The sequence below is a fragment of the Monopterus albus genome, unplaced genomic scaffold (genome assembly GCF_001952655.1).
Source record: "Monopterus albus unplaced genomic scaffold, M_albus_1.0 scaffold182.1, whole genome shotgun sequence".
Classification (NCBI taxonomy): Eukaryota; Metazoa; Chordata; class Actinopteri; order Synbranchiformes; family Synbranchidae; genus Monopterus; species Monopterus albus.
The window spans coordinates 1,178,346-1,191,759 of record NW_018128062.1 but is presented as its reverse complement, the minus strand read 5'-3'; the positions used below and the strand labels follow the sequence as shown (position 1 = coordinate 1,191,759).

The following is a 13,414-nucleotide window of genomic DNA, read 5'->3' as shown; positions in this document are numbered from 1 at the left end:
CTTGTTAATGGACCTGTGACGCTGCCAGAAATAATTATATAGATTTCCAGAGTGTCTTTAGTCGCATGGGCTCGATGACACATTAATGATAAAATTGCACTATAGCCAAAGAAAATAGTCTTTTTTTTTCAGAGGAATTCTCTAAGCTAAACATTACGACTTAGGACAGACTAAAAGGGGAGAGGAATAACATTTACCCAAGTTTACAGAGTAATTTAACGCCCATCTATCATTTTGATTTGTATCTATTTGGAAACATTTAATGACTCGGTGCACATCAGTATAAATAGAGTGCAGTGGATGTATTCAACATAGGGTTCAGGGACCACTGTTGGTCCTTAACATGGTTATAGGGACCACACTGCAAACCTTAACTCACATAATGTTGTGATTTGGCATAACTCAAGTTTGCTCAAGTCCTGAGTTAGTCTGGAGTTTTAAGATACAAATCAATAACACTAATAATGTACTGCCATGCCAGCAAGTCTGTGAGGCTAAAAATGGGCCTTGTGCTAAAAGTGCTAGCATCAGCATGGTAACATGTTCAGAATGACAACACTAACATGTTGATGTTTACTGTAGCTGGTACAACGTGTACTATGTTCAGCTCTTTAGTTTAGCATGTTAGCCTGGTAGGACTTGCTAATTAGTCCTTAACTCAAAGTGCAGACGGTAACATGTTTTGCAGGATCTTACCTATCTCTGTCAATCACTTGGCTAAAAATCTAGAATGTAGAACACCAACTCAGATACAAGTCACAGTCATGTCATTAGTTTTAAATTTCAAGTCAAGTGTTCCTGTTTAAATGTAGAAAATCAGATCAAATAAAAGTCCAGATGTTATTTCTCAACTTTTTGTTTCATCCTCAGCTATCGAACATACAGGAGGCCAAGGTATAAGATAGCTTACAAGATGGTGACAGAAATGGAGTGGAAGTGTTGCCACGGTTACTCAGGAGAAGACTGCCAAGATAGACCACACGTAACCACTGACACTCAGGTCATCGGAGGGCGGCCTCATGTCTCACAGACGGGCTACAACACAGATGGTGGGCAGAGAGGAGAAGGTAGGGATGGCAAAAAGACTAAAAATTGGATGAATAGTTTTGACAACCATGACAGCTTTTAAATAGATCAGGTAACCCTCTTCAACAGGACTACTGGCAGTGTTTGATCCAATGTGGTGCTGGCACCATAATAAACAAGCTACTACTGTTTGAGTGTAAGATTTGGATTCAAATGTTGCTAAACTCCAACTGATTCACAGAAAGTCATGACTTCATACTACAAAAACAATAAAAGCAGGGATCTTTCCATTGAAATTATCAGACTGTTCTAACTTTGAATGAGAAAAGTGGTTTCCAGGGTCATTAACAACCGTGTCTATATAATTTTAAGGTTCCATACTTTATTTGACTGTGTAATTTTTGTCTTTTCTTGGTAATTTTTAGAATTAAACTACACATTTCCTCTTTAATATTGGCTATTCATTTTCATTGTCTCAAGGTGATGCTGAGAAGATCAGACACCTGGAAGAGACCATCCGTGGTCTGACCAAAGACCTACACAACATGCAGACAACTATTCACAACCTAAACCAGAGGCTGTATGTGAATGCTGTTTTTAATATATCACCTACAAAGTCTGATTTTATTTACTAAGATTTGTGTTAGGTTTGAAGGAGATAAATATCTTACCCTCAGTAGGAACTTAAGAGAATGTCAACATAAACACTGATGTATTCTGTGACCTTTGTGCTTGTTAAAGTAGAAATCAGCTAAATGTAGACTAAATTTTAGTTCTCCACCTTCTCATCCTCTCCATACACCACATTCCTGAGTATATGATACATTTTGATTTGCCACCCTTCCCTTTGTCTTACATTATATAACATATGCCTGTTTTTATTACAAATGTTTGTTAAAATTTGAGGAAATCTGTCTTTTCTCTACAGGCCCGGTCTGCAAGGGGCAGTTGTCCCAGCTGATTCAGCTCAGCCACACATGAAAGAAACCATCAACAACATTCAGACCAAGCTGGACCATCTCTACAACAGGACACAGGTCAAATATATCTGTTCTTGTTTGACTGTCAATATGTATAACAATTTAAATGCAGAACAGACTATGTGATGATGATGGCGTTTAGGTCCATGATCAGACTCTGCTCAACATCAACAACCACCTGGTGAACGGTGGGGGCAATGAACTTGATGGAGAAGGACCTCAGGGGAACCAGCTGAACACTCTGAAGGAAGAGATACTAACAGAGCTTGAGAGAAGAGTGTCTTTGTCCTGCTCTGCCTGCCAGGTGAACCTCACTGTGTACAAGCCACAACGACACAGCAAAAACATTCACAAAAGTTTGTTATACTCACATTTAAGTATAACAAAAAAAAGATTGTGATGTTAAATTTTTATATGTCTACTTTATTTTGTGTGGGGTTCTGCAAGTGAGTTCTGCTGCCTAAAGCAGTAAAAACTAATGACCACCTGCAGGCTGTAATAAAAGAAAACAGCACTCTCACATAAACCACTGCACTGCACAAACAAATAATACATCTAGAAATACAGTATAAATTTAAAAAAGGAACAGGACAGCAAGGCCAACTGCTATTTTCTAGTTTCAACATAAAACAAACATTATCTGTATAAACTGAGTTTTTATTTGACTTATGTTCAAGTGCCCCCTTCTCCTACAGCACCTCCCATACCATCATTTGAATCCTTTTGTTTAATGAACAACTGCACCTACTCCTTTTGTTCATATACTGTAGAAGATGAGGAGTGGCTGCATATGCTCTTCCCAAACCTGGCCACAAATATTATACAAAATACTGTACTTTATAACTGTACAACTGTACAAAATCATAGGACAGCATCAAAAGAAAACTTGCAGACCAAGGTCTATTCTTTAAAGACACTCCACCATTTTTATACACCAGAATCTGTTTACAAGTCTTGGTGACTAATGCTGCACATGTAAAACAAAGGATGTATAAAGCCTCGAGGCTCCAGAAGGAGCTGTATGAAATCTGACCATTTGCCTCAAGTGATGTGACTTAAGGAAGCATTAGTTGGGGCAGATGACAGCAGGTTTGAAAGTGAGAAAAATCTGGTGGTGTTAAAGTGAGCCTGCAAGGCAGTTGCAGCCCGCTCCTCATCTCTGTTTGAGGCTAGCAACTCAAGGCCTAAAGCATTAGTGCACCTGGTTACTGGCAGTCGAGCTATATTGTAAGTAATTTAGGAACCAAGTTAAGACCAGAAAGAATAATGTGTGGAACACTGGATACAGTCTCCCCCAGTCTCATTGTGAGTTTGGTCATGTTATAACTGACTGGCTAAGACACTAGATTTGTGTAGTACTCTTAAATCAGAGCTCCTCAGCAGTTTGTACATACTGATGTACTTTTTACACCACTTATTACCTGGGGAGTCACTGTGAAAAGTTATAGGGGAAAGATACAAGTAATTTTGAATAAGAAATCTGCCATGATAAAACAAAAGATGTAACTGGTATCTGCTAAAACACAACTCTTGTCCCTGTTTCTTTCAGGCTGGCGTGGAGGACCTGAGGCGCCAGCAGCAGGAGGACAGGGACAGGATCAGAGCCCTGGAGAAGCATTTCAGCTCTGTGGACCAGCACTTTAGACAGAGCCTGGAAATCTCACGCAGTGAGACTGAGCGCTCCAAAGCCTGCTGCAGCACAGTCACTGAGCTGGAAAAGAGACTGTCTGCTGTAGAGGTCCAAGTCACCTCCACTGCTGACAAGTGTGACACCATTAAAGGGCAGCTGGATAACGAGCTTGCTGGGACAGGTGGAGGAAAAGGAAAAGTGACAGAGGACCGGTTGAACAGCAGACTGAGAGACTTAGAGAAGAGGGTGAATAACACCATGAGGAAGACGGAGCAGAGGTGCATTAATACTGGGAGCACCACAAAGGACACTGTCCAGAGAGACGTCACACACCTGCGCAACATGGTCCTCAGTCGTCTGGATGACCACAGCTTCAAGGTTGGAAAAATAGAGCTGGATGTGGCTGTTCTTGGAGATACAGTGACAGATCATAGTCGACGTTTAGGTCAGCTGGAGAACATCACGGCCTTCCTGGACAAAAAGCTTACATCGACAACAAGCATCTGCAGCGAGACCTGTGGGCCTGATGGAACAGGCCGACAGACTGATGACACTGTGAAAACCTTACAGTGGAGAGTTGTAGCCGCTGAAGAGGAGATCCAGAAGTTTAACACCAAGTTAAATGATTTGTCTGTGTCAGGAGACTCCCTGAGTGACAAGGTGATCAACTTAATGGATGATGTCAAAAGGATCACTGCTGTGACAGGGAGGAGTGGTGAGCACTTCAACCGGATTGTCACAGAGGTTGAAACATTAGGCCGTAAGTTTAAGGACTGCTCAATTTGCAGCACTTTAAGAGAGGATTTGCGCTCACTTACCAACTCCACCATGAGTGGTCTCAATAGGTGCCAGACAGAGCTGACAGATCTGCGGACAAAAGTCAACTCGGGGGAATCTGTTTGCTCTCAGGTGTGCTCCAACCTTCAGGAGGAGGTGGGACGGCTCCGAGAGGAAGTGGAAGAGTGTACTGGACAGTGTAAAAACAACATAAATGATTTGAAGGACCGTCTGGACAGTCATACTGTCCACAGTGGACGATTAGGAGGGGATCTGAAGTCCATTCAAGGAGCGCTGGCTGGGGTCATGTTCACATTTAACTCCATTAATGACACTCTGAAGAGCCTGGGAAGAACCATACAGACACAGGGGAACACACTGACTGACCTTACCAACAGTAAGAATAACATCATTTCTGAGGTAAGATAATGATGAAGATATACTGATATTGCTATTGCGAGGACAATTTGTGTATCATATATATATAGTGTACTCATGACCTATATGTCCATATGTTGCATATGAGTTGCGAGCAGTTCAAAGAGTGTTATTTGTTTTACTGATTGTTTTACTTAAATAGATTTTACAGGCCTTAAGAGGGGCAAACTATCCAGGATTTCACAATAAATGCACTTGTCCTATATGATTGTCTGTAGAACATTTTATGATAATTTATTTCATAGCTGTTGAGATATTTCAGTCTAGACCCAAGTGACAGCTCAACCACCCACTGCCATGCTGCTAGTGTGGCTAAAATGTCAGAAACCCCTGTTTGGGATCCTGAGCCCTGGTTTGGGAACCACTGTGTTATATTAAACTTTAAACATTGTCCCTCAGAAAAGATCAAACTACCATTATAATAATGATGATGGTAATTGCACTGATGATTTATGTGTTGTTTTATTAAACTGTACATTGTAAAACATCACTTTCCTTCGTGTAAAAACAACATTTTGTCAGTGAAATTTGCCTCATGGTTATCTTGACCACAGTGTTTGCACATAATGTTGTTATACTTGTGAAAATATTTGAGTGTGTTACAAAGCTTTGAGTCGTACGGCTTATTCAGTTCCGGCTTAGATAATATGCTTACATATTTTTAAGTCTATAAGAAACCAGAGGAAAATAAAGTGTAGCAAAGATGGAAAAAAGTACTTTATATTTACAGTAGCACTTGAAATGTAAAAGGAGATTCATGCAAAATACACAGATTAACAATTATCTACATTCTCTACAAGATAAACAACCTGCAGATTTTGCTGACAGAGCATGTCGATGACTCAAAGATTCAATTCGACACCCTGGACAAAGAGATCCAAATAATAAGAAGCAACTATCTGACAGAGGTGGGGGAGTGCCGGCGAGGCAACGATGGCCTGGACCAAAGACTTTCCAAGCTGGAGGGAGTGTGCAGCCGCTTTGACTCTTTTTCAGACAGCCTGGAGAGGATCAAGGAAGGCCTGAACCAACACGTGTCTGGGTTATGGAGCTGCGTCAATGGACTCAATGTCACGGTATCATCTCATGGACATCGTATTGACAATATCCAGAATGTCCAGCTGGAGCATGTTCACACCCAGATACACAAGCTGAACTCTTCACTGGTGGACTTGACCAAGGAGTTCGACAACTTCATGGAAGAGGACTTCACAGGTAAGTCAGAGAAGGCAAAGGGCATGGGATTTCACTTTTTGGACCAGAGATAGCACTGAGTAAAAGGGAGGCAAGGCCATTCCAAAGAAGGAATCCAGCCTGCTATGTGCAGAAGCATTAACTTAAGAGTCTGTAAAGTCTGCAGTCTGTCTGAAAGAGAGGTTTTAGTAAACATGAGAGTGGAAGACATCCTGTGTCAGACCAAGTTAAATGTCTTGGCTTCCTTCTCTTATTTTACATGTTTTTACAATTCTCCCATGAGACACTGTTACTGGTAAAAAGATTTTCAGGACGGTGTTTTTCAGCTGTTCTGTCTCACCAAACATTCCTCTCCTCCAGGTCCACCTGGTCTGCCAGGACTGCGTGGAGAGAGAGGTGAGCGTGGACTCCCTGGTCCAGAAGGACCTCAGGGGAGGGTGGGACTTCCAGGCAGACAGGGTGAGCAGGGACCAGTAGGACCCCCAGGTAAAGACAGCAAACTCTGTTTATACTTTGTTGAATGTAATGACATTAATTTACTTTAGTTGCCTCACAGATTTTTTTTCTTCTTCACATCTATTGTAGATACATGATAAGAATCCAAAATAAACAGCAAGAATGATAGAGTTAATGATTAACTCACTGTTTTCATCTTTTGTCTTACCCCTCAGGTCTCAGAGGTGAACAGGGTATGTGCCATTCTTACTAAACGGCTAATGAAACCACTCATTACTCTCTGATTTTTATTTCACTCTAACTCCTACTCCCCATTTCTCCTCCTTGGTCAGGTCCTGCAGGGTCTGATGCCCTCGTTCCACGCCTTTCTTTCTCTGCTGCATTGACTCGTCCGATGAGGAGTGCGGGAACCATAGTGTTTAATGATGTCTTTGTCAATGAAAATAATGTCTACAATCCCAAAACAGGTCAGTTTGTTTGGAATGTGACTCGGTGCTTGTCGAGATCAGTCATTTCTTGTTACTTTTTAAAAAATATGAATTTTAATGGTTAGCTAGTTCTAGTGGTATCTAGCCATGCAAAGAGATTTGGTTTTATTTTTCCAGGTTTAGAGATATCTCAAACAACATCTCAGAGGTTTCTGCTGCCATGTCAGTTGAAAGGGGATGAAAGGGATTTAGTTTGTCATGCTCATAGCCCTGATATTCAGTAGAAGGTATTTTCCTAGAGATCATCCACAGACCTCACCATAAGCAATTTGTCTTCTCATGCAATCCAACAGGCTTCAGACCTTCAACATTTGATTTAATTGACCTATAGAGTTTACGAAAGTTACCAATTAAGCAAGAGTTAAAGCGAACTTTTTCACTTCATGAGTTATTTGTGCAACAGCAAGTGCACAACACTAATATCCTCAGTGTAACCATGTACTTCCATCCTCCAGGTTATTTCACAGCTCCAGTGAGAGGGAAGTACTTCTTCAGTGGCATTCTTACCGGTCACAAGAACATGAAGATCGAGGCCGTGCTGTCAAAGTCCAATACTGGTGTGGCCCGTGTGGACTCTGCTGGGTATCAACCCGAAGGCCTGGAGAAACCCATGGCAGAAGCCAAGCAAATTCCTGGAGCTCTGGCTGTTTTCAACATCATACTGCCTATGGAGGTCGGGGACACAGTCTGTATTGACCTTGTCACTGGCAAACTGGCCTTCTCCTCCGAACCTTTGACTCTCTTTAGTGGGATGCTGCTGTACGAGACAATTTGATTGGGTGTGATTTCATTATGTCTGGGCTTGTCTGCTGGACTCTTAACAGACAGAGCCACTGACTAATCAGAGGGTGAAATAACTGGACTGGATTTATTCAGCAAAAAGATAGATACTTTATATTTTGCCTTATGTGTGTTAAGTATGACAGAACAATCCTTTTCAACCACAATGATTTGTTTTGTTCCACAACTTTAAGGAAAACTATTTGTACAAAGAACCATTGTGTGTCTGTGCTTTTTTGTTTTGTGTTGTTTTACAATTTCTTCAGAAAAAGCCACTTCCGGGTCATCTTATACTTCTACATTTCATACAGTGTATAAACTTAATCAAAGGAAGTTTGGTAAACTGATGAAGGATTAAGCATGTGGAGTTTTTGTTTGTTATCCACCCACAGCATATCAGCATACTCATTTTTTTTCTGTTTCTAGTGTAGTTTCTTTTCTTATTGCTCAGTTTCATTTTTACCACAAGTGAATTCCCAGAAACCTAATGTTGAATGCCAATTGACTTACAAAAATACAGTGATGTAGGAGGCAGGGGCCATTGTCCAAACCACTAAAATAAATTCCTTTGAAAGAAATGCACAAATGAAGTCACTTACAGTTCAACTGAGAAACCACAGGATTTTATAAAGCATACAGCAGCAAAACAATAAGGCCAACATAAGGGGAAGGGAAGGAGGATGGGCAGGGTGTAGACTGAGCCTGTCTTCTTCTGTCCTAATAAGGGCATTGAACTCCATGGAGGATCAAGTAGTTAAAGTTATAAAGCTGTTAGTATCAGTCCATCTTACAGTGGAATTCTTAAATAAAGCTAATAATAACACACAATGAAGCTACACCTTTGGCACTATGCTTCAAATCTTGCCTGCCTTTACAAATCAAATACAAATGCCTCCAGAAGAAAATATGTGTATGAAGTCTAGTTTGTAGATATTCTTGAAGGGATTTTTAGAGGCACACTGCACATTTTCTGCAAAGACAATACAGCAGATTGGGCCACACATTGCGCTCAATTTACATTAGAATGAAAGGAGCCCATGAGTTAATATCAGCTTGTCACGGTGCTCACAATATGTATTTTTTCACATTTTATCCCTCAGTGTTCAGTGTGGGAATGATTTTGTTTCTATGCAGTGTATAACCATGAAGGAATGTAAATATTCGTAGCATTTTTGCCTTTAAAACATTTTTGCCAGTTACCACTTCACATTGCCAGGTACTGTATATGTTTTGTATGTTTTTGACGCGTGTGCCTCAAATACAGATACCAGGTTTTATACAACTGATGTCAACAGTCTCACTTTTGTCTTGACCTTGGACCTCTGTCATCTCTTTCTTTTGACTTCAGCGGGGTAATTTTAGCTGCAGACTAAGGATATACTGTAGCTGAAAAACCCTTTTTTACACTGCTCTGCAGTGACACCTTGTGTTCAGTTTCATTATCTCGTTCTAGTTGGAGGTACTGCTTCTGTTCCTAAAAGACAGAGGTGAGTATAATTTGTGTTCCATTCTTTGCACATTCATTACTTATAAATGGGAATTACATGTCTCTTTTGTAGGGCCTCTTTGTACACAATAGCTGTCATTCCACTTTAAGTCACACAAATAAAGTCATTCCCAAGAGTATGTAAGCTGATCTGTGCACTGATGATCAAGGCCATGAAGAACTGGTAATTCTACCTAGACTACTCAAGGGCTTAAGTATGCATGACAAGCTGGGTTATAGATGTACACAGTGTTTATGGTAGAGTAATTTTATATGTACCCCATGACAGGCAGCTACTTTGTGCAAGCTAATAAGGGTAAAAAAAAAATGAAGAAAGAACAATCTGATGATATCAGAAATATTAGATTGTGATTTGGATTGGGCAAAACAAATAGGAATTGGCTGACACTACAATGCAACTAAAGTGTGATGTTTATGGGATAAAATATGGCTGGTGTTAATTATTGCAATAATTTTTATTTGTATGCAGTTTAGTTTATTTGTTTTTTTTTTAAGTGCTGTTCTCTCCCCTCGCTGCTGTTGTTTTTTCAAGTATAATGTTCGAATTACCGAGCTCATGTCCAGCACTTGAAAGCAGCACCAGTCAGCACCAGAACACCACGCGCCCGTCCCACTATTTACACGCGTTTCGTTGCCAAGGAGATGAGTTGGTTTCCCTCCTCCGGCTCGTTCAGAGTGAAAAGTAGAGTTTTAAAATAAATTGAGGACTTTGTGGAGAAATACTGAAACAGTCGTGAATGTCTGAAAATACAGTACAGCGAGATTTTTAAGTTTTCTAGTACAGTAAAGTTAAGGAGTAACACAAGGTGGCTAGCTAGCGAACGTTCCTCTTGCAGGTGAGTTCAATGACTGAAGTGTACATTCCCTTTAATTTGTTGTTTTTGCCTTAAATTTACAGCCTATGTTATTTATAGTGCTTTGGGGAAATTTTCTAGTTTTATTTTAATGTGTAACATTTAGTAACAGTCAGTGGTAGTGAAAACGTATCACCTTTTGACTCAGATAAAAAAAAAAATGTTTTTTTTAAAGTTAAACTGATGATAAGTAGTAACCTAGTTTAACTTAGCTTATAATGTGGTGTACCGGTTCCCATAGTGTAAACTGTTAACATAATGTTATTTAAAGTAAGTTACATGGAGGTCAAACTTAATTATTTTAGGCGAAAAGCAGGAAAATGAAATATACAGCAGTCAAACCAACAACCCCTTTGTACTGACTGCAAAGACTGTTGTGCCATTCTGCATAATGAGTACTTTTAATTTAGGTACTTTAAGTATTTGATGCTTTTACTTAAGTAACATTTTGAATGCATACTTGTAAGAGAGTATTTCTTATACTGTTGTATTGCTATTACTGTACTTTAACTTAAGTAAAGAATTTGAGTACTTCTTTCACCAGTGACAGCATAATACTTGAATACAACCCCAAATCAGAAAATGTTGGGATGATATGTAAAAATCAAAATTAAAACTGAAGATAGTGATTTGTAGATCATCTGTCCTGTATTACATTGAAAACAATCCAACACATTCCAAATACAGTTGGGACAGTAAAGCATTTACCACAGTGTGATGTTGCCGTTCCTTTTCACAACACTTAAGAGATGTTTAAGGACTGAGGACACCAAGTGATGGTCAGGTGTCATTTTGTCCCATTCCTCCTGCAAAAAAGTCTTAAAGTGCACAACAGTCCTGGTTCTTTGTTGACACAAATTTCAAAGTGCACCGCAGATCCTTTACTGGGGACAGGTCAGGACTGCAGGCAGGCCAGTCCAGCACTCACATCCTTTTCCTCCACAGTCATGCCTTGGTAACGTGCACAGTATGAGGTTGTGTTCTTGTTTAAATATGCATGTGCATCCCTGGAAAAGATGACGTCTTGAAGGCAGCATATGTTTCTCCAAAATCTCTATGTATTTTTCAGCAGTAATGGAGTCATCACAGAAGTGTAAGTTACTTTTGCCAAGGTCACTGACACGACCCCAGACCATGACAGACCCTGGCTTGGGGCGTATATATTGCAGCCATCTGAATTGATGTGGGTGTTTATTTTGAACAAAGTATCAAATTGATGAGGTATCACATCAAATAATGTGCTGCTGTATTGTTTTCAATGTAATACAGGATACAGATGTTTTACAAATCACTGTTTTCAGCTTTAATTTTGATTTTACATACCATCCCAACTTTTTCTGACTGGGGGATGTACAAATCTAACTACCTACCTCAAAAATTAGACTTTTAAGAAACACTGCACTACTATTCCAAGCTTGGTCACTGCATATTTGAGTTATGCCTCCTTTGTTCTTTTTTTCCCCCAGCCTCTCTCATAACCCAGAATGAGTGGCGGAGTAGCAGTGGACCGCCTGCAGGTCTGTCAGATCTACCGCCTGCTGCAGTGGGTCCATAAAGGGAACAAGGTGCAGATAGAAAAGATGGTGAACCTCGGGGTGGAAAACCTCATCAATCTCACTGAGCCACAGGATGGCATAGGGGTGCTTCACGTGGCAGTTTCAGCCAACAATCAGGGTGATTGCTCTGTCAGATTATATAATACAGTTTAGTCAAGTGGTGTTTCTCTGGTGTGCTGTGGCTAACAGCTGAGCATCAGTTTGATACTTTTCAAATCCAGTCACATGTGACGGCAATTGCTTCATATTATCACTATTTTTATAACTTGAATACTGTGAGTCCATAATAATTAATTAATTAATTAATTAATTAATAATTTGAGTAACTTCCAAAAACCCTCGTTTACATGAGTTTTATAATGTTCATAAAGATGTGTTGTAACTTACAGAAATATATATTCAAAGTCTATTACTGCTTCCAAAAGAGATACGCTATAGTTAAATAAAAGGCATCAGCCTACATACTGTACTATCCAGGAGTTTGTAGAATCTACTGCAAACCAAAAAGTACTGTAAGATTTCAAAAGTCACTTATTTCTCCTGACTTTTTCTCTGCTCTCCCTGACTCCACTCAGACCTAGTCGAATTCCTTCTTTCCAACGGAGCACACCCCGACATCCAGGACAAGAAGGGTCGCACCCCAGTCATGTTAGCAGCTGAGCAGGGTCATGATGCCATAGTGGCACTGCTGGCACAGAACCGCGCTAACATGAGGCTCCAAGATGATGAAGGCAAAGGTGAGCGCTATCAGGCATCGCTGTTTTCCGTATGGCATGTTGCAAGAGACCCAAACAACAACAACAATCTGTATAGAAATGACAGACTAGCATGTTACATATCTTAACTTCATTACAGTAAACTCTGAGATATGGTTAAACTGACTCTGGAAAGGCAAGAAAGCATCCTCAGCTATCACTGGTTTCACTGCTGCTTTTTCAAAGGACAGCAATGAACTTCAATGCTCAATTAGCACAACAATTCTATGGAAATGCTCATAATCAAGCTGTCATTCATTAAGTAAAAATGCAAACATTTGCTTGTTGCTGTCGAAATGTGTTGGTTTTCATGTCAGTGTGGATTTCCATTTGTTCAGAAAACAGTTGTTAAAGATATCACACTGTACTGTAGAAATATCAGTAACCTTTACTATCTACAAGTAAAACTCCTACCTAATGCACAGGAATGTACCTAGAACCCCTATGGTCAATAATTGATACGGTTTTAATCATGAGAGCTTTGCTTTTACTTATGTATTCTCATTTGCAGTGTCGATTTCTCAAAGAGAGGTGTTTTCCATCTCAAGTTAGGCTGGCAGCTTCATTCTGAATGCCTGGCCTTGTCTTACAACTCATGAAAATGCATGGCGCTACTCTTTAGATATTGATGAGGAGGTAGTATCCCAGATATCTCCCATCAGTTCTTCTTAAGGGTGTGTTTAAACCTACTGGCACTCTTTTCACACTGCGTGAAAGAGAATGGGAGGAAGGGTGAGGGAGTTCTGGTTCGTCCCAGTCTCAACACTCACAGTGGGCTGTGTCAGTAGTCAACTGGCTTGTATTATCCTGTGTTGACCTAAATGTTAGAGGAGTGGGTTTGTGACACCAGTTAGATTTATACATCAGAGTTACTCTGGGTAGAGAAATCTCCTATCATTACCACAGATGAAGTGCCACTAAGCAAGGCCCTAAGTGGTTGTACTGTGTTGTATTTTCAAGTGTTAATAATATT

At 40.1% G+C, this 13,414-nt stretch overlaps 2 protein-coding genes across 6 annotated transcripts in view; both read left to right on the top strand.

Moving 5' to 3' along the window:
- emilin1a (elastin microfibril interfacer 1a) overlaps window positions 1-9,072 on the top strand; it is a 20,149-nt gene extending 11,077 nt beyond the window's left edge. For all 4 annotated transcript variants that reach the window (XM_020617001.1, XM_020617005.1, XM_020617002.1 and 1 more), the window contains exons 3-12: window positions 871-1,067; window positions 1,507-1,606; window positions 1,955-2,063; window positions 2,149-2,310; window positions 3,556-4,833; window positions 5,652-6,066; window positions 6,406-6,531; window positions 6,717-6,734; window positions 6,834-6,968; window positions 7,445-9,072. In XM_020617001.1, coding sequence (XP_020472657.1) covers window positions 871-1,067; window positions 1,507-1,606; window positions 1,955-2,063; window positions 2,149-2,310; window positions 3,556-4,833; window positions 5,652-6,066; window positions 6,406-6,531; window positions 6,717-6,734; window positions 6,834-6,968; window positions 7,445-7,764 — 2,860 coding nt within the window. In that variant the 3' untranslated portion in view covers window positions 7,765-9,072. The remainder of the gene's footprint in view (window positions 1-870; window positions 1,068-1,506; window positions 1,607-1,954; window positions 2,064-2,148; window positions 2,311-3,555; window positions 4,834-5,651; window positions 6,067-6,405; window positions 6,532-6,716; window positions 6,735-6,833; window positions 6,969-7,444) is intronic.
- An 802-nt stretch (window positions 9,073-9,874) lies between these two features.
- Window positions 9,875-13,414, top strand: part of ankef1a (ankyrin repeat and EF-hand domain containing 1a) — an 8,916-nt gene continuing 5,376 nt past the window's right edge. For both annotated transcript variants that reach the window (XM_020616941.1, XM_020616942.1), the window contains exons 1-3: window positions 9,875-10,112; window positions 11,597-11,804; window positions 12,262-12,423. In XM_020616941.1, coding sequence (XP_020472597.1) covers window positions 11,615-11,804; window positions 12,262-12,423 — 352 coding nt within the window. In that variant the 5' untranslated portion in view covers window positions 9,875-10,112; window positions 11,597-11,614. The remainder of the gene's footprint in view (window positions 10,113-11,596; window positions 11,805-12,261; window positions 12,424-13,414) is intronic.